Source organism: Salvia miltiorrhiza, chromosome 6 (genome assembly GCF_028751815.1).
Source record: "Salvia miltiorrhiza cultivar Shanhuang (shh) chromosome 6, IMPLAD_Smil_shh, whole genome shotgun sequence".
NCBI classification, from domain to species: domain Eukaryota; kingdom Viridiplantae; phylum Streptophyta; class Magnoliopsida; order Lamiales; family Lamiaceae; genus Salvia; species Salvia miltiorrhiza.
This window is the reverse complement of record NC_080392.1, coordinates 12039854-12065315: the sequence shown is the minus strand read 5'-3', so window position 1 is coordinate 12065315 and position 25462 is coordinate 12039854. Positions and strand designations below refer to the sequence as shown.

General features: G+C 34.9%; 2 protein-coding genes across 3 annotated transcripts; both read left to right on the top strand.

Moving 5' to 3' along the window:
- The first annotated feature begins 1802 nt into the window (after positions 1-1802).
- On the top strand, positions 1803-4655 carry LOC130988703 (UDP-glucose 6-dehydrogenase 1). 2 transcript variants are annotated; one of them, XM_057912624.1, is made up of 2 exons: positions 1803-1988; positions 2994-4655. In XM_057912624.1, the coding sequence occupies exon 2, from the start codon at positions 3015-3017 to the stop codon at positions 4455-4457; it is 1443 nt and encodes a 480-aa protein (XP_057768607.1). In that variant the 5' UTR covers positions 1803-1988; positions 2994-3014; the 3' UTR covers positions 4458-4655. The 2 variants fall into 2 exon arrangements, with proteins under 2 accessions (XP_057768607.1, XP_057768608.1); XM_057912625.1 differs by having other exon boundaries at positions 1913-2121.
- Positions 4656-12293: 7638 nt separating this feature from the next.
- LOC130988702 (probable galacturonosyltransferase 13) lies at positions 12294-19278 on the top strand. The gene is made up of 6 exons (XM_057912623.1): positions 12294-13027; positions 13958-14013; positions 14117-14272; positions 15126-15716; positions 16369-16671; positions 18300-19278. Exons 1-6 carry the CDS (start codon positions 12790-12792, stop codon positions 18579-18581), a joined length of 1626 nt encoding a protein of 541 aa, XP_057768606.1. The 5' UTR covers positions 12294-12789; the 3' UTR covers positions 18582-19278.
- Positions 19279-25462: the final 6184 nt, after the last annotated feature.

Genomic DNA, 25462 nt, shown 5'->3' with positions numbered 1-25462 from the left:
TCAATTTGGATCATCCTTTTGAAATGTTTATTTATTTTGAGACACTCAACACAAAACAAACACCCCTCACATAATTTATTAATTACATAATATGACACACAAAAGTTAGTCTTTTTCTTAGAGAGCAAAAAAAGTTAGTTTTTACCTTCTCTCTCAGTTAATTTGATAGAAATTCTTTAAAAATTATTTTCTCTTTCCAACTTAATTATAAACAACTTGATTTATACCTAAATCACCTATACCTTAATTTATGTATCCCAAAAAATGAGATGTTTCAAATAGAACAGAAGGAGTATTATTTTCCATAAATAACTTTTTTATTTCTTTTCCATTTTACAAATTATTTAGCTTAATTTATAGTTATGTAAAATAGAATTTTGAGATGTTCAACGAATTATTTTTATCAAGTTAACTTTTTAAATTTTATTTAGTAAGTTAGATTAAAAATAGTTTTGTATACATATAGACATGATATATACAATAGTGTTGATAAAAAAGAAATAAAATATTCTTTTTGTTCCACTTCAAGTGTCCTGTTTCTTTTCGGCACGGTTAAAAGGTGATGTAGACCCCAAAACTTTTACATTTTGAGACTAACTTTTTTCATATAGGGGAATAAGACATTTAAGTGGGACAACCCAATAAAAAAAAACAAGACATTTGAAGTGAGACGGATGGAGTATATTTACTAATGTTACAAAAAAGATCACATTTTTAACCATTATTATACTATAAATATTTTTCAAATACATAATAAAATAATTGAAATTTGTTTGTTATAACTACAAATATATTCTCTCTGTCGCATAAGAGTGTGCACTTCTTTTTATTTTGGAACGTCCTACAAGAGTGTGCATTTGTTATGTTTGGACATTATTTCATCACTAACCTTTTATTTTTTACCCATATTTTATAATAAAATGAACTATTTTCTTCACTTTTAATACATTCATTTAAAATTTGTGCCACCAATAATCATACACGCACAGAGAGAGTATAAAAAGTGGTAGAGATGTCAATCGGGCCAGCCCACCGGGTTTCGGGCCAGCCCTATCGGGTTTCGGGTTAATCGGGTGAGGGCTAATCGGGTTGGGGATTTTGTCGGGTTATAAATTTTCAACCCTAACCCTAAACGTTCGGGTTTCGGGCTAGCCCATCGGGCTAGTCGGCTTAAATGCGTAAAATAAAATAATCATTTGTATTTTGTTATTTTTAATGATCTAATGTATAATGTATAAAATATACATAGAAATCAAAGATATAAATTATATAGCAAGCAAATGCAAAAATATAAGATATTGAAAAAAACATGAAGATTGCATAACATATAAAATAAGTTGGTAACAATAAAATGTTCAACTTTGTTAACGAAAAAACAATAAAATATCCAACAAGAGTTTGAATTCATAGAAGCAAAGCATCTCAAAAATACAGAAAAGTGAAATGATGAAACTTTATAATATTTTGTTATTTTTTTATTTTTATATCTAAATATTTAATATTAAGTATTCGGGTTTCGGGCTAGCCCATCGAGTTAGTCGGGCCGGCCCTATCGGATGCCGGGCTATTTGGTTACGGGCTCGGATTATAACTTTTATCGGGTTGAAAATATTCAACTCTAACTCTCTCGGATAGCGGGTTAATCGGGTCAGCCCACGGATTTCGGGCTAAAAAGTGGTACAGAAAAAGAAAAAAGAGAGAGATAACACTTAAGATTTGAGACTGTTTGCCAGCGGGCCGTCAAAATCATCAAATGCCAAACCCCCCTTTTAAGGTGTAGGGTTACTGTTGTATTTTAATGAAATCTGATTACGCACAGGGGTGTTTTCGTCTTTTTGTGAAGTCCACGGAGGTAGATCTTGGAATTCCAACGACTATTTAAGGAGCTACCCGCTCTCTTTGCTTTCAACAAAATTCATTTCATACATTACTCCCCTTCCCACAGATCTCTCTCTCATCTCCCTCAAATCCCAACGCGCGATCGAGAGGTAAACCTCATCATTTCCAATTCACAACTTCATTTTGTCCATAGATTGTTAATCTCTCTCATTATGTGCGAACATCAGCAACCAGAATTGTGTCGGTGGGCGTGGTTTTGTCTCTGAAGTTTATGTGTCCAAGGTTTATGAGTTTCATTTTGTTGATGAAATGAGTGTAGATCAAGTTTATCGCTTTGTTGTATGGTTTTATTTATGTCGGTGATGTCTGATCTGAAACGGCGGTTTGCGTGATTGTAGTAATTTAAGGTTTAACTGAATTGATCTCTCATTGTAATGTTCATTTTGGTGTTAGTTGTATAATTTACGGAATTTTGTTAGATCTCGATAAGTTTCGCCAAGTATGTGATATAATTCTAATTATCGTTGTGTTATGGTTTAACGTGAATTCCAAGTATTGGTTTTCAGAGCTTATTCCGTGCAGTAGACAGTGTTGGTGTGGTAGATCTATTCAGAAATATTGTAATTTAACTTGAAGAATTACTGAGCATTGCAAGATCTCTTTTTTCATGATAACTCTGTGATCTTTAGGTGTCAGTGGCAGACTGGTACTTCTTGCTCTGAATTATACTATTCAGATCTGATTAGCAAAATACTTTGATGTTATGCTGTATTCATTATCATGGATTTTGATAAAGAATAAGCTTGACACCTTTTCAAGCAATTGGAATCAGATTCTGGGTAATCTTTGCCTACGTTGTCATTGATTCTCTATACTCTTTTAGCTGCACTTGGTTCTACTGGAATTAAATTTTTCTGGTTAATGCAGTCCACTTTCTTGTTGGTTCTGTTATAATTATGATGTTGAATGATGGTCAGGAAATTTTCTGCGGATCTGATAGATCATATATCATTTCATGACAGTGCTCTCAAAGCTTGTTCAAATTTCCTTTATGAATAATCTCTGCCCTGATATCTGAATGTAACGTTCAATTATGGTGATGCTTTGCATTTACATAGACGAGATGGCATAATGTTTGCATGTAAATTTTTCAGGGAACCAGAACAAAGGAAAGAATGGTGAAGATTTGCTGTATTGGAGCTGGATATGTGGGAGGCCCTACAATGGCTGTGATAGCACTCAAATGCCCTGATATTGAAGTGGCTGTTGTTGATATTTCTGTCCCACGCATCACTGCCTGGAACAGTGATACACTTCCTATCTATGAGCCAGGACTTGATGAGGTAGTGAAGCAGTGCCGGGGCAAGAACCTATTCTTCAGCACAGATGTGGAGAAACATGTGTTTGAGGCTGACATAGTATTTGTGTCAGTCAACACCCCTACTAAGACTCGAGGTCTTGGAGCTGGCAAAGCTGCAGATTTGACATACTGGGAAAGTGCAGCACGTATGATTGCCGATGTATCAAAATCTGATAAGATAGTGGTTGAGAAGTCTACAGTTCCGGTCAAAACCGCTGAGGCCATTGAAAAAATCTTGACCCATAACAGCAAGGGAATTAATTATCAGATTCTTTCCAACCCAGAATTCCTTGCTGAAGGTACTGCAATTCAAGATCTTTTCAACCCAGACAGGGTTCTAATCGGAGGCAGGGAAACCCCAGAAGGCAACAAGGCAGTTAAAGCACTTAAGGATGTTTACGCTCATTGGGTTCCTGAAGATCGCATCCTCACCACTAATTTATGGTCAGCAGAACTGTCAAAACTTGCTGCAAATGCATTCTTGGCCCAACGTATCTCGTCAGTGAATGCAATGTCAGCTCTCTGTGAAGCCACTGGAGCAGATGTTTCCCAGGTGGCTTATGCTGTTGGCACAGACTCAAGAATCGGTCCCAAGTTCCTCAACGCCAGTGTTGGTTTTGGTGGTTCCTGCTTCCAGAAGGACATTCTGAACTTAGTTTATATTTGCGAGTGCAATGGTCTCCCTGAAGTTGCAGAATACTGGAAGCAAGTCATCAAGATTAACGACTACCAGAAGAACCGTTTTGTCAACCGACTTGTCTCGTCCATGTTCAACACAGTTGCTAACAAGAAAATCGCCATCCTGGGTTTTGCTTTCAAGAAGGACACAGGTGATACTCGAGAGACTCCTGCTATCGACGTCTGCAAAGGGCTCCTAGGGGACAAGGCCCAACTCAGCATCTACGATCCCCAGGTCACTGACGACCAGATCCAGAGGGACCTCTCGATGAACAAGTTCGACTGGGACCATCCCCTTCACCTCCAGCCAATGAGCCCGACCACAGTGAAGAAAGTGCATACTGTCTGGGACGCCTATGAGGCTACCAAAGATGCACATGCTGTCTGCATTCTGACCGAGTGGGATGAGTTTAAGAAGCTCGATTTCCAGAGGATATATGACAACATGCAGAAACCTGCCTTTGTTTTTGACGGGAGGAACGTTGTGAATGCCGATAAGCTCAGGGAGATTGGTTTCATTGTTTACTCAATCGGCAAGCCACTGGATGCGTGGCTAAAGGACATGCCTGCTGTTGCCTAAATGCCATATCGTTGGAACGGTAAACTACAATTTATTCTTTACTACACTTTTGTTGTCATTTATATATTGGATCTGTGTTGGTTTTTGTCACTTGCAGTCTGTAGTAAGAACCATCTGAGTATATTCCTATGTGGGCTGAAGTTAGAAGGTTCTCACATTGTATTATTTGATGCTATTACTTACTATGTCTTTTACTCATCTCTCATATGTGATGTAGGAACTCTTTTCCGCTCATTGTACTTTTATCGTATGTCAAGCTACTGTTCTAATTTTAACGTAATGCTGATCGCGAATTCTCTATCCATATAGTGCTTCCATGCACTTGCATATAAATATATAAACTTTTACTTAATTTTGGTTTTCTATGTATGCCTTCGAATGCATAAGTTTTCATTTTTTATTTTTATTTTTCTAAACGACTGACAATTACCTCCAAATTAATGCCAAGGTAGACGCTTAAAATATCTATATGGTTTAAGTGATTAATGTACTAAACGATGTAGTTAGATGTTCATGGCACTTCGGTTAACTATTGTGACATTAATTTGTTATTTCAGCTTGTCATGATGACATTAATTAATTCGTCAAAAATTGAGAATCGTGTTAGAATAATTGAAAGTTCGGATATTTGGAGTTAATTAGAATTTTTAATTCATGTGTGAAATTAGAATTGAGCGAAAATTTATATATTTATGCATGATTACCCCTTTATAGAATAGTAGATATTAAATATTTTCAACTATTTTATTGGGGTTAACTGCATATAAATTACTCCACTTTCAATAAATTCTCATTTTGCACATGAACTTTAATTTTTTTATTAAAATTACTCTAACTAAATTTTGGGCATGAAACAACGTTATTTTCATCCAATTACACAATACGACGCAAGTTCTATTTTTTCACACAGTCATATTTATGTCACGCAAGCATATTCATGCCAAGCGAATATTATTTATGCCATGTCGACTCGATGAAAATTGGACGAATATGAAAAATGAGAAAACATTAATAGTTGAGTAATTTTAATAAAGATTTTAAAGTTTGTGTGCAAAATGAGAATTTATTGAAAGTCCAATAATTTATATGCAATTAACCCATTTTATTGGTATGAGATTTGGAGCAGTATCGTGTAAATAAGATTGGCAGTATTTTCAAAGAGAAAGATGTAGAGATGAGAAATGAGAGAATATTATTGTTTATGGAAAGCTATTAAAGTAAGTGAAGATGGTGGAACGAACGGGGTGACTGAAATGCCGCGAGAGAATTGAGATTGAAATGGTAATTCTTATGTTCATTTCATCATCATATGTAGTTGGTATACTTTTATGATTTATTCTGAAAAATGGTAGTAATTCTTAGAGCATCCACATCCTTATACTCAGTCCTCCTTACTCGAGTAAGGGAGAGATCGAATAAGCCGATGTGGTCAGGCGGAGACTCGAAAATTCGAGTAAGACTCAATGGCCTTTATAAATGGCGCGTGCAATGCAAGTGCTTAACTGGAAAAAAAAAAAAGTGAAATTGTTTGAATCCAATAGTTCTTTTCAGCCAATTTTTTTTTTCTCTTTTTTTCCAACGGTTCTTATGACCATTTTTTTTCCTTCCTATATAAACGGATCAACCCTCCCATTTATCCCATTTCATTAACCTCTTTCACTCTTTTTCTCTATTTTTTCATTTATTTCTTCTCCCCCAAAAATGGTTGAATGGTTCAATGATACTTCGTCTTCGTCCGAGGGGGAGGCGCAAGAAATCATGGATATCATCGTCAATTCACAAAAAGTAGTTGCTCAATTTTTCTCCGAACCACACCCCGAACGACGTGTTATTACCAAGGGGGTTCGTTTATCGTGATCGTGAGGCTGCTCATCTACGTCTTATGCAAGATTACTTCAACGACAATCCGACGTACGGGCCAACATTTTTTCGACGGCGTTTTTGGATGCAGAAGGAGCTATTCTCATTCGTCGTTGATGTTGTGCAAGGTGTTGATGGCTACTTCGGATGGGGGTCGATGCGTGTGGCCGCGACTCTCTCACGCCATTGCAGAAATACACGGTGGCTGATCACTAATTTACTTAGCAACTAAACCGCAACTAAAACGGTGTAATTGTAGCACAAACGTAGCAATCGAGTATCGTATCCACAGAGACTGTAAAACGAAATTACTCTATTTATTTCCTAAACAGACACTCATAGTAAACAGGCAAAACAAATAAGAAGGTGAATCAAAAACTAAATTTAATAAAATAAAATTTAAAGAGCAGATAAACAATGATAACTAAATCAAATAGAAAGAAAACTCTGACCCTAGGGATGTACTTTTACCAATTAATTAACTACATGCATTTAATATATTGATTCAATTACCAATTTAATCCAACCCTGATGAGAGATCACAGAACTATTCACAAGCTTCTCTAACGAACACCTATGAAAGTAGATTAATTTACCCCCCTTCACATTCAAGATTCCAAGGAATAAATTAACTCTCAAGCGTACACAAAGAATAGCTCCCTATAGTTTCACCTATCCCATTCAAGTGTCAAGGCTACTTCTATAACATGCATTCCTGAATCGGCTGAACAATTATCGCATTCAAGACTCAAACTGAACAGCTAGACATGTAAATTATTGGCCAAATAATTCACAAGAAATTAAGCACCAGAATTCATGAATCACAAGTTGGAGGGCAAATTGATATCAATAAATCATACACATATAATTAATCAGCTATGTACAAACCCTAGGTTCAGATAAAAGAACTAGCCAGACATCGCAAAAGAAAACATAAACAAAATAAATAAGAAAGCAATTGGAAAAACTGAATTATATAAAAACTGAATAAGAACGATTGTAGCAGCTTGAATCTTCAATCTTGATCCAAGCCTTGAAAACTAGAAAACAATAATAATCTAAAGCTATGAAACTGAGAAAAATAAAAGCTGGGAACCCTAGATAGGTCAAAAGAAGACCTATTTATAGTGTCAGGGTAAAATACAGTGTTTGGAACCCAGAAGAACTCTAAAAATCGGAAAAAACTCGCAAACCCGCCCAATTCGGCGGTCACCGAGTTGACCGCCGTTTTTGTGCTGAAAAACGACCAAATTCAGCGTCTGCCGAATTTAGAACTCGCAGTGCAAAACTGAAACAGCGATTTCGGCGACCAACTCGGCGGTCGCCGTTTAGGTCGCCGAATTTCTTCTTCAAAATGCCCATTTTCGGCGGTCAAAGTCGTTGACCGCCGAGTTTTGACTGCTGCGCGCGATGTTTTTGTTTCGGCCATAACTTTCTCGTTCAAACTCCGATTTATGATCCGTTTGCGCTCACGAACTCGTATCGAGACGATCTACAACTTCTATTTCAGAACAGTTTTCCAAATTCGAACTCAATAAACCTGTAAAATCCTTCAAAGTTCGAGTAAGAATCATGTTTCACAAGATAAAGCAATTTAAGCACAAAACAATCATCCAACACTCAATTCCTTGTAAAAATGACATTATACGAACACTAAAAACCATGAAAAAATGAGTGTTATCAGTGGCTATTCGATAATTAGCCACCGGTGTTAGTGCGGATACTTTTGACGAGTATCTGAAAATCGCTGACAGCCTGACACGACAAGGCGTCTATGCCTGAATAAATTCTGCAAAGCTATCATCCGGGCATACGGTGCCGAGTATCTTTGATGTCCTACGACGGCGGATGTCCAACGACTTCTTCAGATGCACGAGACGCGACATGGATTTCTCGGGATGCTCAAGAGTCTTGATTGTATGCATTGGGCGTGGAAGAATTGCATAAAGGCGTGGCATGACGCATTTACACGCGTTGATCAAGGAGAGCCCACCTTGATCTTGGAGGCCGTTGCATCCCACGATTTGTGGATTTGGCATGCCTTCTTCGGTGTCGCTGCCTCTAACAACGACATCAACGTTCTGAACCAGTCACCTATGTTCACCGACGTCGTGGGAGGAACGTCATCGCCGGTGATCTTTGAAGTCAACCGATCCTACTACCAGATATGGACTACTACTTATGCGATGGCATCTATCGTGAGTGGCTAACGTTCGTCAAGAGCCCATTGGTGGTGACCAATCTGAAAGAGGTGAGGTTCAAGAAGATGCAAGAATCGACACGAAATGATGTCAAACGTGCCTTTAGAGTGCTTCAAGCTCGATGGGGAATCATTTGAAGTCTGGCCCGAATTTGATACATTGATCATCTCAAAGACATCATGATGGCTTGTATTATTCTCCACAACATGATTGTGAAGAACGAAGGTCAAGGAGCTACCCACTGAGAGATGACGACTCAGGACACAGAGAGTCTAACACTGACTCAACGGAGAGATAATGTTTACACGGAATTGGTTTTTGCTCATATTTTGAAAAATCTACCCCTAAATACATAACCTTACATTTGTGTCTCGTTTTTGTATGGTCGCTGGTTTCCCCTAAATTTAAAATGATGTGGCATCGGAAAATTACACTGTGGCATCGGAAACTGTACAGTAGGACACCGTAAATTAAAATAAAAATGACGTTGTTTTCATTAAGAAGAAACGACGTCGTTTCTTCATCTTTTAACCTTCCAGATTTGAATTCCCAAATTACATTTCCAATTCGGTAGGTTAGGGTTCTTCGAAGTTCAACGGGCGCGGGCGATTGAGGGCGAATACCAATGATTTCGGGTGAGAATCCGTAAGAAGGGCACGTCCACAGTCTCCATGGCCGACGACGAAGTCGTGAACCCATAAGTATTCACCTCTTCGTAGTTGTAGAACCGTATTTGCGATAAGTTTAGAAATTGATGTATCTCGTGTGGCATTTTTTGTTTGCAGTGACATATTTGCTCTTTTCGTTCACCATGGAGGTTATTTTGATAAGTATGGGGGGTTTCCAATTTATATGAAGGGTTTTACTTGGGTATTTTTGATTTGGTGTCTAATTGGTTTGATTATGCTAAGCTTCGACGTGCTGTGAAGTATGTAGGGTATAAGCCATGGTCTAAATTGTTCTTTCGATATCGCAGGACGAACATGTTTGTTTTGATTGAAGGGATGAACAAGTTAGGCAAATGTTGAATCTTTTGAAAGAAGGGCTTTCTGTGATTAGTGTCTATGTTGATGGGGGAGTAGATGATGGGTCTGGTAGATTGCAAAAGAACACAGAAAACATAGATGTAACACACAATGCAGTGTTTACTAACCCAGGAGAAAATACTGAGCAAGTAAATGAACCAGAGACTGTAGAAGGGGAGAGAATGCAAAATGCACAAGAAAATTAGTTTGTTGAGGGTAGTATAATTGATATTGTTATGATAGAACCTGAATTAACACAAGTTGAAACTCAGGCTGGGGATAGGGACCTAACATAAGTAGAAACTCAAGCTGGGGAAGGAGTGGTTACTGAGGCAGAAAGCTATGACTTAGATGAGATATTAGATCAAGTAGAAGAGAAGTTTATCACTGAAGAAATGGTAGATACTGGAATAAGGGTAGAAGCTGAGGGTGGGAGGGCAGATGCTAGAGGTATTGTAGAAGAGGATGGAGAGGAAGATGCCAGTGATGATGATGATGGGCTTAGTGAATCAGACTTAGAAACTGATGACCCTGAATACTTAAATGCTAGAAGAATGAGAAAGGAAATTGAAAATGAGGAATTAAATAGGTTAATGAAGCAGTTAAATGAACCAGACATTGTTGATGAAACTGAAAGTGAGTATGAGCAAAGTGACAATGATATGAACAGTGAAGAATCTGATCTTGGGATTAACAGCAATAGGATTGCGTATGACCCTAATTGTGATCACAAGAGTTTTGAAATTGTTCTTGGAATGAGGTTCCAAGATGGACTGCAGTGTAGGGAGGCATTGGCTACTTGGAATATAGAATATGGTAAGTTTATCCATTTTAGGAAAGTGAGTAAAACTCAGTGCTTTGCAAAATGTACTCCACCATGTGTGTGGAAGGTATATGGCAGTGTAGTAAAAAAGGATGAGTCTTTCATTCTAAAGACACATGCATGGTGATCACTCATGCCCTAGGCATATGAGCAATAAGCTCCTCACAAGCAAGTGGATAGCCAAGAAATACTTGAATGCATTTAGGACTAGACCTAACTTTTCAGTAACTGATCTTAGGCAGGATATTATGAAAGATTCCAATATAATATACCAAGGAACAATTTGTACAGGGCTAAGGAATGGTTGAGGGGTAGTGTAGATTATCATTATGGGTTGATAATGATGTTTGGAAACTTAGTGAAATATCCTAATCCTTGTTTTGATGACACCAAAATCAATAGGTTTCTTTTGTAATAGACTAGAACTGCTAGAACTCAAGTGTTAGAGTTCTTTTTCTAGTTTAGTTGCGGTTCTGAAGACTGAAGACTGAAGAACGAAGGACTGAAGACTGAAGTTGCCGACTGAAGCATCAGTCGAAGAATCAGTTTTGACTGATTACTTAATGCGAGCCACGTGGAATCATCGGACTGATACTAAAGTAAAATATCAGTTAAACATTCTTCCTCGGACTGAAACTCCAGCGTTCAAAGGAAGCCACGCACTCCAGAAGTACAGCCGCATTAAATGCAGAGATCTCAGGATCGTCCTTTCTCTGCAGAGACCATTCCTTTTTGGTGAATTTTCAAAGTTATTCTATTTTTTCTATTATTTTTAATTTTTAATATACCTAATACTATTGATAAAATAAATATAAAAAATAAATAATATATTTTAAATAAAATCGGATCCACGGGGTCGGATCGGGTCGGATCCGGATCTCGAATTTCAAGATCCAGATCCAGATCCGTTTTAGAAAATGAGATCCAGATCCACAGATCCAAAAAATTGAGATCCAAATCCGTAAAATCGGATCTGGACTGGGTCCATGATCCACTGCCATCCCTAGTTGTCAACATTCCTGCTAACATTACTCTTATGAACTACACAGTGTTACTTATGGTAATTCAGAGCACTAAACTCTTTCAGAGTTAATTGTTCCATATGTGATTAATTTTAAGTTAATTTAATTATTAATTTATAAGTTAATAAATTTCACATAATATATAATTAAATTAAATTAAATGATTTAACCGTTAAATAATAAATTATATTTTATAATTTTAAAGTTAATTTAGTATAGTATAATTAATTTAATCGATTATACCCAATCAATCATCAAATATACCCAATAAAAAAAAACTTCAATAACCACATTGCCGAGCCAAATGTTGAGTATCGATTATCAATAATCGACGAGTTTTTGTTCGAGATATCCAAATAAACATGCATAATAAATACTCACTTCATCCACAAAGAATAGTCTTAAAAGGAAACATCAGGAGTTTTAACAAAAATAGTTGAATGCATTGTGGGTGGAGAAATAATATCAATTAAATGATAATATTAATAATAATATTAAATTTTATTGTGAGTGGATAAAGAGATAAATGTCCAAAAATAAAAAGAATTAATTTTTATTAACAGTCCCAAAATAATAAAAAGAAATTATTTTTTTATCCACGGATGAAGTAGTAAATAAATATTTCATAGTTTGTTAAGATTATAAAGTATGCGAGGCAAAAAAATACCAGAATGTAAAACATTTATAATTCGGCCGGCAAAACATAATTAACCACAAAAGAAATTAAAGTCGAAGCAAATGTCTCAACGATAACTGAAGATGGTTATACACAACCATCTTACTCACATACTGAAATATTTAATCATTGGCAATGATTAAATATTTAATAATTTCCATATTTGTATGTATTGTAAGAAGAAAAATGAAATATTAGTATACATACATCGTATGCGATCAGCCAAGCCAAATTAAACACCCACCGGCCACCGATCACTTCTCTCTCCACATTCCCTTCCTCCTCCGCACCGATCTGTACACACAAAATTCAATCATCACCGTCTTCAAGCGGCAAAAAGTTTGAGAGTGCGATCAATTGGACTTGCTTTGCTGTGATTGATATAACCGATTTGTTTATTTAATAGTATTACGGATTTGTTCCTTGGCTCCGATAAATTTTATTATGCATGTATATAGGTGTAAGAATGGATGAGCAGTTGGAAACCCTAAGGTTAGTAGATTGGTCGGGGACATCATGGAATCGGAATTTAAATGCGGTGGGGGACACCGCGAGGAGGGAAGATCGGGATTGTTGAGCTGTGTGATGGTTAAAACTTCATTGCCATTTTGCAGGAGTTTTTTGGGGAGTTTTGTTCTGAGAGTATTTGCGTTGATAGTATTGGCGGCAGAGGCGGAGGCTGTAGTGGTTTGTTGATTTGTCTGAGGCGGTGGCGGAGGAGGAAGATGCAGCTGCACTTCTCACCTAGCATGAGAAGTATAACGATATCTTCGAGCAGCAGCAGCGGAGGAAATGTCAACGGAGGAGGAGGAGGAGATTTGATGAAGATCAAGGTCGCAGCTCGCCACTGCTCGTACCGCACTCTCTTCCACACCATTCTTATACTTGCATTTTTGTTGCCGTTTGTGTTCATTCTCACGGCTCTCGTCACACTTGAAGGTGTCAACAAGTGTTCCTCATTCGGTACTTCCCTCGTGTTCCTTTCTCCGATGGTATTGTGTCATTGTTGGTTTTGTCAGGATGTTACTTGGATCTTTTGGAATTAGTTTATTGTAGATTGGGATTGTTAATGATTTAAGGTTTTACTTTCTGATGGTGTTCGGTTGCTTTAGGATCTGATTTGATATGTGTGGTCCATGCTAGGTTTTTTATGCTTGGGTTGATAATGGTGAGCTAAGATTGTCATACGGAAACTTCATTCATGTGAATGGAACTTTATGGTGAATAAATGATGATCTGGACTGGAGATATTGTGCTTTTGCTGAACTTCTCATCTTGAGTCATCAAAATTGCTTTGTCCAGTTCAGTTTTAGGCATTAGTTTCAGTTTCTTCTATCAAAAGAATATTTTGAAATGTGTAACCTAGATCAAAGCTCTTGAGGGGGGGGGGTTAATAGGCGCTTCAACTATTGTTTTATTTTTCATATTGTCAACTGCAGCTTCATGCATAATTTCGATCATAAGTATTTGGGGTGATTTATTTCTCCTCATTTTTTAAGAATAACATTGTCTTATGCATATTCATTGTGAAAAGATGTATTTTTTAACAATTTGTAGTGATAAATAGTTTCATATCCTCAGATATCACTTTATATAAGTGGTGAGGCATTGCCATGTTGCTATTTTAGGTACTCTGTTGAGCTATGTTGCCAATCGGTATATCAGTTTATGTGTGTGAAACTTTGATGAGCGAATGCTTAACTTGGTTTGTAAGCTAATTTCTGAGTGTCATTCTGTCGGTAGACCTGGTTGTTGCTCTATTATGTGTTTTTTGTACGTCTTGCCCATTCCTTCATCTAAATGCCAAATTATAGTGTTCCTTGTATAGTGAATAGTTATTATTCCCTTTATTTTATTTGTTTGGGTTTTAAATTTCACTTTCTATCAATTCAGATTGCTTAGGGAGACGGTTGGGACCAAAGCTTCTTGGTAGAGCTGATGACTCTGGGGTAAACTTCTATTGTTTTACACTGTACATCTACGGAGTTAATTAGATATATTGGTAATCTTATTTTGAAAGTTAAAACATATATTGTTGTTTCTATATGACAGAGGCTCGTCAAGGACTTTGTTAAAATACTGAATCAAGTCAACTCTGACAAAATCCCCGATAATCTAAAGATCCCAGATTCTTTCAGTCAACTGGTTTCTGAAATGAAAAACAACAAATACAGTGCAAAGGAGTTTGCTTTAATTATAAAAGGAATGGTAAGCCTTCCCTGATGACTGTACTCTGTCTCTTTTCAAAAGTCACCTTTCTTCATTGCTGTAAAATTTTCACCAGCCTTGTGTTCTGAAATATTTTAGCTAATTTTATGCGTTTGATTTGTGAAAGAGATGCTTCTCATTTTCTTTCATCTCTGATAGCCCATCTATTAATTCAAAACTTTATCCATCATGTGATAGGATTCATGTATTTGACTACGGTTTTCCATCCTGAATTCTGATATTTAATTAGAAAATATATATATTTAATGACTTAACTAGTTGATGTGTCCGTTTAATTTTAGTGTAGGATCATTATAACATGGGTTGGAGAAAATCTTTCCTTATATGACATTTGTCAATTGTCATTGAACACCACATTACATACTTACATTTATCTCAAGTATTCTACTACATTAGGTAATTGTGGATGAATTAACCAACAGTAATATTCACATATTCACTATCAGCCATAGGATTTGAAAATCTAACATTACAGATTTACTCTTATTTGTCACCACATTTGTCCATTCTTATTTGATCTTCTATATATATATATATACTCCCTCTGTCCACCAAAAATAGGCCTAATTGGCTTCGGCATGAGTTTTAAGAATTGTGTTAAGTGTTTGTTGAGTGGAATATGGGTCCCACATTTTTTGTGAGTGTAATAGTAAAAAGTGTTTGTGGGGTATATTGCCAAAAATGGATTAGGCATATTTTTGGTGGACGGACTGAAATGGGAAAATACGCATATTTTTGGTGGACGGAGGGAGTATAATTTGGTGGAATAGGCATATTTTTAATTCTAGATTGTTTCAGAAGTTATTCATGTGAATTTTTTTTGGCTGAACAGATTGAGAGCTCTGAAAGAGAGATCAGGGTCTCCAAGTTTGCTGAACTAATGAATAAGCATTTTGCTGCCAGTGCAATCCCTAAGTCCATTCACTGTCTCTCACTGAGGCTGACTGATGAGTATGCTTCCAATGCTTATGCACGCAGACAATTACCTACTCCAGAGTTACTTCCTTTGCTTTCTGACAACTCCTACCATCACTTTGTGTTATCAACAGATAACATTCTTGCTGCTTCAGTTGTTGTGACTTCTGCTGTCCAGTCATCTCTGAACCCTGAAAAGATTGTTTTCCATGTCATAACGGACAAAAAAACTTATGCAGGCATGCATTCATGGTTCGCCCTAAATCCTCTGTATCCTGCTGTGATTGAAGTTAAAGGTATACATCAATTTGATTGGTTAACAAGAGAGAATATCCCAGTTCTTGAAGCTGTGGAAAATCACAATGGAATACGAAATTACTACCATGGATATCACTTTGCTATGGCCAATCTTAGTGATACAACCCCTCGCACGTTTGCCTCAAAATTACAGGCTAGAAGTCCGAAGTATATCTCATTGCTGAACCATCTCAGGATATATCTTCCAGAGGTAATTGATACTTATACTTCGTTTTGGTGTCAGATATCTGTATTAACTGGATTTATTGTGAACTGCCTTCGAATGGTCTACATATGCAATCGAACGAATTGCAAACTGTTTCTTTTCTAGCTAATGTAATGTAATCTGCCTGAGAGGTGTAAAGAAAAGAAATTTTTCATGGGTGGTTAGTTAATTTATGGCCCCATCAGGTAGGACATATATATATCACATTCCCAATAATCAGCCCCTTAAATGGAGCTTGAACTTCTAGGATTTTCTTTGTCATTTATTCTTTAAATGCTTTAATTGGTTAATTTGCTTGTTATATTACTATTATTTTCTTTTATTTAACTTGAACTTGCATGTTCTTGATTAAGAGTATCTTCTTGCTACTTTGGGTGAATAGTTCATTTGAGCTAATATATGGATAAGGCCTTGCCAAATCAGGTGGAGTATGCTCTTTCTTTGTCTTAATGAGATCAATTTTTCCTTGCAAGTTATGTGTGGTTCCGTTTTGAAAACTAGTTATATTGTTAGATTACATTTGGGATTAAGAATTTGTTCCATTACTGTATTTTGTCACATGGTCTCAAGACTCTCAACTATTACCTGTCTTTTTCCTTTGTTAAGCAAAGAATAATATTGTGGTTATGTTCTTCAGCTATTCCCTAACATCGATAAGGTGGTTTTCTTGGACGATGATGTTGTAATACAACGCGATTTGGCTCCTTTATGGGAAATTGATCTCAATGGAAAAGTTAATGGAGCTGTTGAAACTTGTAAAGGCGAAGATGAGTGGGTTATGTCTAAGCATTTCAGGAATTATTTCAACTTCTCTCATCCACTTATTGCAAAGAATTTGAATCCAGATGAATGTGCATGGGCCTACGGGATGAATATCTTTGATTTGCATGCCTGGAGAAAGACAAATATTAGGGATACTTATCACTCCTGGATTAAAGAGGTATATTAATCTTTCATGCAAACTAAGTCTCTTTTTTATTATCTTTCTTTGTAGCTTTTATTGTGTATTTGTTTTCATTGATAAAGGGAATTTATTGTTTAATTTAAAAAGAAGAAAAAGACAAAAAACAAAGCTCACACCTTCTTTTAAGTGTTAATTAAGCCCAACTCTTTTTCTGTGTTCTGGTTTCATGTTAGCACTCGAAAATATTTTCTTTCATGTTAGCACTCAAGAATATTTTCTGGTTATACAAATTTTCTTTCTTGAACTAGAACTGTTAGAGTGTTTCTTCCGGTTAGCCCAACTAGTGCGACCTCCCTTGCCTAAACTATGCACCTCCTCAATTATGCATGTATATATAGATAGTTATGTTTTGGGTTCTAGTGTAAATAATCCTTATTCTTGTAACTAGAGACCAATTTGGTCCGTAGATCACGATTAAATCGATGGTGAGGATTAGTTTTCACATAGAATAATGTTTTGTAATTATGATAATGCTTTTTTATGTATACTATAATGTTTTATTACAGTTATGCTTTTTGTGTATTACTATAATGCTTCTTTCTATTTCTATGACAATCATAGATCACACAAAGATCAATGGTGCAAATTGATTTCTAGTTGATAGATTAAGGCTAGTTTGTTTGAACCATGTCCTATATATATATAGGGGTTGGTTATAGTGAAAATCACATTTTGTAGTGAGAATTGATGACACTGTATGGACATGTAATGTTATTGCATTCGCCGTGAAATTAAAATTAAAATTTTCTCTCCCTTCAAGATTTGAATCCAAGTGCTGCATTTATCCATTAAGATGATGGATCCACCGTAGATCTTCACGATCGAAGGGATGAGAATGGTTCTCCGTTCTCATTTTAAATAAAAATTCTCATTTGAATCTCAGGTTATAGTGAAAATGACTATTTTTGTGAGAAATGAAAATAACGAGGTGAATAAGCTGCATGTAATGCATGAATAACCACAATTCAATTAAGTTAATTGGTGAAATTTTCGCTCCCTCTAGGATTCGAACATTTGAATGGTTATTCATGCAGTAATAGTAGCTTATTCAACACTATATACTGGTTTATTCATATTAATCCTTATTCTCACAATATATGAGCATTCTAATTGGAACCATTCCATTGATGTATTGAGAATTGAGAATTCGTTTGAACACTCGTGAACAAGTCAATAATTTTTATGAACAAGCATTTTGGCTATGGATGTCCCTGAGAGAAGAGTGTATGGAGTGGAAAGTTGTATGTCATTTCACATGATTATTGAAATAATTATCAACCATAGAATTTGAATATCTCACGTTCCAAGTTCATTTTCATTTCTCACCACATTTAGCCATTCTCACTTGATCCTCTCTCTCTCTCTCTCTATATATATATATATATATATATATATATATATATATATATATATATGTATATATATATATATATACACACACACACTAGAATTACTAGAGATCATCATGTTTATTTCCTTGTTGCTATAATCTATCACATGGCCTTAACGTTTCTCCAATTACTGATGAGGGCAATGTTAACACGTCTACTTGTCCCCATCACCTCTTATGTTTACAGCCTTCTTACTAGACGTTGTGTTTGCAGAATCTAAAGTCAAACCTGACATTATGGAAACTTGGAACTCTTCCTCCTGCTTTGATTGCATTTAAGGGTCATGTTCACCCAATCGATCCCTCTTGGCACATGCTTGGCTTGGGTTATCAGAATAACACCAACATTGAATATGTGAAGAAGGCAGCCGTGATTCACTACAATGGACAGTCAAAACCATGGTTGGAGATAGGTTTTGAGCATCTTCGTCCATTTTGGACTAAATATGTGAACTACTCGAATGACTTTATTAGGAACTGCCACATATTGGAGTAGCCATTAGCATGCAGCATGCACCAATGAAAATGGTTGGCCAGAGGTTGGAAATACTACAAATTATAGTCCCCTAGAGAGATATATAGAAAAATTTGTTGATATTAGAATAAAAAAAGACTTAGGATGTGCTCAAAACTGTGCTACATGAAATCTGGATTTTGCCGTGCCAGTGCCTGTGCCTGTGCCTGTGCCTGTGCCTGTATCCCTCAAAGGAAAAGAAATGGATCTTTACCACTAGCAAGAGGCTCGAGAATCACTCTCTTTCAGTCTGTAAAGTAGGGGTTCATCTATATTATGGTTGGATCAAGGACATTACTATTTTTGACCTCCTTGATGGGGTCTCACCTATATCTTAGAGCTCGGAAGGGAATACATGGTGTCTGTCCCTGCTATGCATATCGGTGTATGAGATAATATCGGCTGTAAGGCTTCCGCTCCGGCTCCATTGGTCGTACAGATTATTCTTTTTCATCTTTTGTTGATGAGTTTTTGTTGTTATATTTCCCCCATTTTTTTTCTCCTGATATTAAATATATCTTAATGGTGATATTCCCTTGTGTAGTTTTGTTACTGGTACCTAATTCAGTTAAGGATTATATAGGTTACGTGGTATCTCATGTGTATTATTTATGCTGCACATTTTACTTAGAGATCTTCACATTATTCTTTCTATCAAAGTAATACAATTGGTTCTTCACATTCTTTTGGCCAAAGCCGTGTTTGCAAGCTTTTTACTTTTGTGAATTTGAGTTTTAAAATACTCCCTCGGTCTTGCGAAGCTTAGCAATATTTATTTTGAGTTGTCCAGCGAATCTTGAGCACTTTCCTTATATATGACAAATGTTTTTTCTTTAGTCACTTTTTCATTTTTTTTCACCTACCACACTTAGCACACAAAATATTAACTCCTTAAAATTCGTGTCGAAAAGAAATTGCTCAAGTTTTGCGGGACGGAGAGAGTAAGAATTCACAATCAATACAATTAGTTAATTTAAATTTTAAAATTTGAATTCATAACCAACATTAGCGATTCAGTTGTGAATTTATCGAGTTGGTTGTGAATTCAAGAACATAAACAACACAAACTCACTTTCACAATAATTTCAAATGTTTAATTAAATCTACATCAATATCTCTATCACTTGTATCTTTTTTTTTTCCGATTAAACCCTAATTCTTTCAAGATTTGATAATCTGATGTGCTCGTAACGTTGGGGCATAGCATAATGGTTGTTGGAGTGGAGAAAAGTTGATATTTTTGAAGCTTTCCAAGTCTTGTAGAAACAGGGGAGAGTAATGGGACTTGTAATCATTGTCAAAAGATATGTTTTGTAGGAAAGTAGATGATGAGTTTTAGAAGTTTGTTGAGCTTCTCAAAGCGAATGAAGAAATTCCTGCAGCAGCTCAACTAGAAATGGATGATTGTCTCTCTCTCTCTCTCTCTCTCTCTCTCTCTCAGGGGATAATAATTTTGAATTTTCCCTGTCCAAAATGTGTGAATTGTATTGATTGAATTTGTGACTTGTTTTGTATGGTTTTTGTTTGTGTGATTGGAATAAAGAGTGAGTGATACTTGTGCTGCCAATCAATGGGGACATATCTTTTGTTCCATTGAATGTAAGTTGATGTTGCTTTTCGTTACTTGTATCATCTGACATTGTGTTGAGTCTCGACCACCATTTTTCATCATATATATTGCTAAATTAACAATAACATGTGATTGTGATTGTGATTGTGATTGTACTGCAAATTAAAACACCCTTTTTCTAAAATGTTTCACCCATCATTTATCTCTACTCTCCGACATATCCTTAAAACTCACATGTTAACTTTAAGTACAAATCATCTTACATCTCAACCACGCTCATGTCTTCCTTGCTTTTCATTGCCAACATAGTACCTTCAATAATGCTTCCACATTCGCCTTTTATGTATTTTTTTTCCTAGCTATTTGGAAAATTCGAGATATATAGTTGTCACATTTGAGCATCATACTCATCACAATTTGTTTCTTGTATGTGGAAGATAAAGTATCGAGTTTCAAATGCATTGGAAAGTCCATAGCTACAGTGTATTGCATTTTTGGTGTAGTGAACTAGTAAAGAGGGATGAAAACATCATATCGGTTAACCCACATATGAAGGTATATGTATAAGCTTTGAGAGAAAATAACCAAAGTGATTTAGTGGTGCAGTGGAAATGCCTCATCTTCTCTCCAAGGTTAAGTGTTCGGCACTGCTTGCCCCCCACTTTCCCCACTTTTACGATTTATTTTTCCTTTTTTTTTACGTAGGTTTTCTTGTTTTGTTTTTGTTTCCATTTTTTTTATGTTTTTCTTTTCTTTTTCCTGTTTTCTTTATTTTTTGCATTTTTTATATCTTTGCCTTTTTTTTTCAGTATTTTCATTTTTTTTCTTTTTACTGTTTTTCTTTTGCATTTTTTTATATTTTGGTTTTTTTATCCTTTCGGTATTTTCTTTGTTTTTCGTTTGTTTTTTTATTTATTGTTTTTCTTTTGCATTTTTTATATATTTTTGTGAAAAATGTAATACTTTTAAAATATCACATTCTTCATAATAATAATTACTTTTTCTGACGACAATAATTACTTGAGCAAATAACTAAAAGTATAAGTTCTCGTGAGTAAAAATAACAATTATCGTGAACAAAGATTTCAAAATTATTACATTTGTATATGATAATAGTTAATTTTATTTATTATAACTTGTACTTTTAATTATTTGGTTAACTAATTATTATAGTAGGAAAAGGTAATTATTGATATGAATAAAAGTAGTGCTTATTTTTACTCATTAGAACTTATATTTGTAGTTGTTTAGTCAAGTAAAAATTGTCCTACGGGAAAGTAACCATTGATATGATGAAAGGTAATGTTTTAACAATATTATATTTCATCACAATAATGTTTATTTTTGTTCATAAGAACTTTTACTTTTAGTTATTTTCTCAAATACTTATTTTTTTAAGTAAAAGTAATTCTTGATATTAAGAAAAGTAATGGTATTTTCACTCGTTAGAACTTTTATTCTTAGCTATTTGGTCAAGTAATTATTGTCGTAATAAAAAATAATTATATTTTTTTAATCAAATAAAAAGTAATTATTGTTACAATGAAATGTAATGTTTCTAAATTATTACATTTGTTCATAATAATTGTTACTTTTATTCATGAGAATTTTTACTTTTAGTTATTTTATCAAATAATTATTATTGTACGAAAAAGTAATTATTGATATGTATACTAGTAATGTTATTTTTACTCGTTAGAACTTGTAATTTTGTAACTATTAAAATGATGAAAAGTAATGTTTCAAAAACATTACTTTTTATGTTAATAATTACTTTGGAATATAGTGTAAAAATAAATAAAATACAAATAAAATAAAATAAAATAAATATTGTAAAAAATCATAAAAATAAGAAGAAGAAAAAATACAAGAAAACAGAAAAAGGAAAAAAAAAGTAGGAAAAAAAAAAGAAATGGAGGAAAATAAGGGAAAAAAACGCATAATTTTGTATATTTGGTCAAGTAATCATTGTTGTAAAAAAATTAACTATTAAAATGATGAAAAGTAATGTTTCAAATAAATAAAATACAAATAAAATAAATGTTGTAAAAAATCAGAAAAATAAGAAGAAAAACAAAAAAAATACAAGAAAACAGAAAAAGGAAAAAAAAGTAGGCAAAAAAAAAAGAAATGGAGGAAAATAAGGGGAAAAAACGCAAGGCTTTACAAAATGTAAAAGAGGGCCGTGGGATTTGAACCCCTTACCCTTAGAGATAAGCAAGCAACCAAAGGCGCGTGTTCCGCCATTGAAATACAACACACATTCGTATATTTACCAAACTTTGTGTTGTAAAATTTGATGTGGACACGGGTCAGGCTAACCCAACCGCATAGGATGCGGTCACCGCATGCAAGACCCGGAATGAGATTCAGTGTACTACACTTTATGTCTCATTTTGTGTCCCACTTTCAATTTTATATAATTTTTTATATATTTTTTCTTCAATTTCAACTTTCTATGATTTAGTTTAATTTTGTGTTTATTAACTAAGGTTTATTCCATCAATCTAGGGTATATAATTATTTTTTATCATTTAATTTCACTTTTATTAGCTAATAATAGGTTGATAAATTCAAAGTTATGTATGTACTTTCTAAAAAAAAATTATTTTTTGAAATAAAAATTTTCAAAAAATTAAATATAATTCATAGTATTATAGTTTTTATAAAAATTATTTTTAAAATAATAGATATAAGCATGGGACATAGTGGCACACATGAGATTGTGGGACACTGGATCTCTTCCCTGCAAGACCCACCCATATTAAAAGAGCTTTGTTTTGTAATACTCTCTCCGTCCCACTCCAATAAGCTCGTTTTCCTTTTTGGGACGTCTCACTCCAATAGGCCCATTTTCCATTTTAAGTAAAAAAAGGTGTGTTTAATTGGTGTGGACCACACCAATATTCTACTAAAAAGTAAGTTTTCTTAATCTCCCTGCAATAGGTTTGATTTGTCTATTTTATCTTTATTATATATTTAATTTTAAAATAATAATATATTTTTATCTGTATTATATATTCATCCTCATGAAACTATTATATAAGTGTAAACCGAAAAATATTATAGTAGTATTCCCTCCGTCCACCAAGAGTATGTCACAATTGTCATTTTGAGCGTCCGCAAAGAGTATGTCACTTTCTTTTTTAGGACATGGTCCCACATATTTTCCTTATCATTCATCCTTACAAATACCTCTTATTTACAAAAAACCACCTCTTATTCAATTTCAACCACCCATTTCAAATAATGGTGGGACCTTTTCTCTAGTACATAAAAATCACCAACTATTTTATTAAATTCCGTATCCAAACAAAGTGTCATACTCTTGGCGGACGGAGAGAATAATTTTTTTGGAAAGTTGTACTTATTTGGCCTTTTAATTGGACTTTGAGATAATTTTAGCCTGAAAATCAACTAATACAATGTTAAAGTCTCATAAAATTAATTTTGTGACAATTTTCCACATCGGTTTATCGGTACACATGGAATAATAACATGATTTTATGCGCTACTAGGAAGTGAGTTTCTCGTGGGCATGTGTTGGCAATATCTTAAATTTAATTTCATCGTCATGCTATCTTTTATAATATTCATTTATCCTATTAAAAAAAATTGAGGCAGGTTTTGTAATAGTTAAAGAAAATAGTAAAAATCAATAATTGTCCACAAATATATATATATAGTTTCAATAATATATAGCTAAAAAATTCAGTGTTTTGGATAAAATTACCACTACCGTTGAACGTACAAAACACGCCCTCATTCTCCCTCTCCCTCAAACTCTTTGTTTCTTCTTTCTTTTGCACTCCCTCTCTCCAACTCTCTCTCTCTCTCTCACTCTTTTGTGATAACTTTATCTTTATCTTCATCTTTATCTTTCCAACGAGCCCCTCTATCTCTCTCTATCTCCGCCGGCTCATCTTCTCCAATTTTCTTCGTCGCCCCCATCAACATCCTCTCTTCCAGAATCCAGTGGACTACACCCTTTCGTCGTCGATGCCAGATCTACTTTTCTTTTCGATATCTAGTTCTAGATATAAGAGATCTATGAGTTCTAGGAGTTCCCGATGTACGAGACTTATGAGATCCAAATGTAGATCTACGATGATCTAGAATAAAATGGTATGAATGGTTACTTTCGTACCATACGTTCCAAAATCTGTCTTAGCTTTAAGACACTTATAGCTAACTTGGTTTCTAACTTCTAACAACAACACCTAACTTTTAGAGGGTGACTGATTGAAGGTTTTGGTTTCCAACTTAAAATACACTATTACAATGAAGAATAGTTAGTGAAATCTGTGCGTTCGAATCTAGTGCTTGGATTTACAATGTAAAACACCTAGAATCTAAGGGAATGTATATTGGAAATCACTGCAAAGATAGAATGTATAATCTCATATGAAATCGCTTATACTTGGTAGAATTTCCATCTTTGAAAATCACAGTGTTCTTAAGAACAAAAAATTAGGCTTTGATTTACTTGAGAATTTAATCGCGGGTGTTTTCTATAGTATTTCCAGTGGGAGTGGCTGGGTATAAATAGCATTTAACAAGATTACATCTGTTGGAGAGATCATTTTCAAATTCGATTATGTATCTTCAGAAATCATCTCGTTTGATCCATGGAATGTCTCTTTCGGCGTTTTGCACCATCGTACGCTCTGAACTCCGACTTCTCTAAAAACAATTGTACTTGTATGTGCGGGTCTAAAGATATTGCGGGATACGCCTTAATGTGTCACAGCCAGCCCTAACTAGGGATAGTTAGGCCGAGTGATCCGCGACTAGGGATGGGGTTAAAGAAGAAGGGGAAGAAAAGGGGCGTCATTTATAGCCGTAAAACTTACTCATCTTAATAAAACTCGTCATTTTTATTCATTAATACTCAATTGAAAACAGTCTATGAAAGACAGCATAAAACTTAATTAATATCATTAATCAAGTTATACATCATATGCAACCATTCTCTTAAGACTCAAAGTATGACATAACATACTATAACATCAACAACATTTTGCAGCGGAAAGTAGCTAGACATATGTATGAAGACATATTCTAGACAGGTTAACTATTTATTAACAACCCTGGAGACTCCGCTCATTGCAGCACCATCATCACATCAGCTCAACCTGCACATTTAGAAAGCATATGCAGGGCTGAGTACAAAAGCACTCAGTGGGCACGTATGCCTAGGTATAAAAATACATGCTTCAAAACTGTAAATTGTCATGCCATCATAAACAGTACAACAAGGGAGTTTTTCGCTAAAAAGGCCCAAGCTTACTAA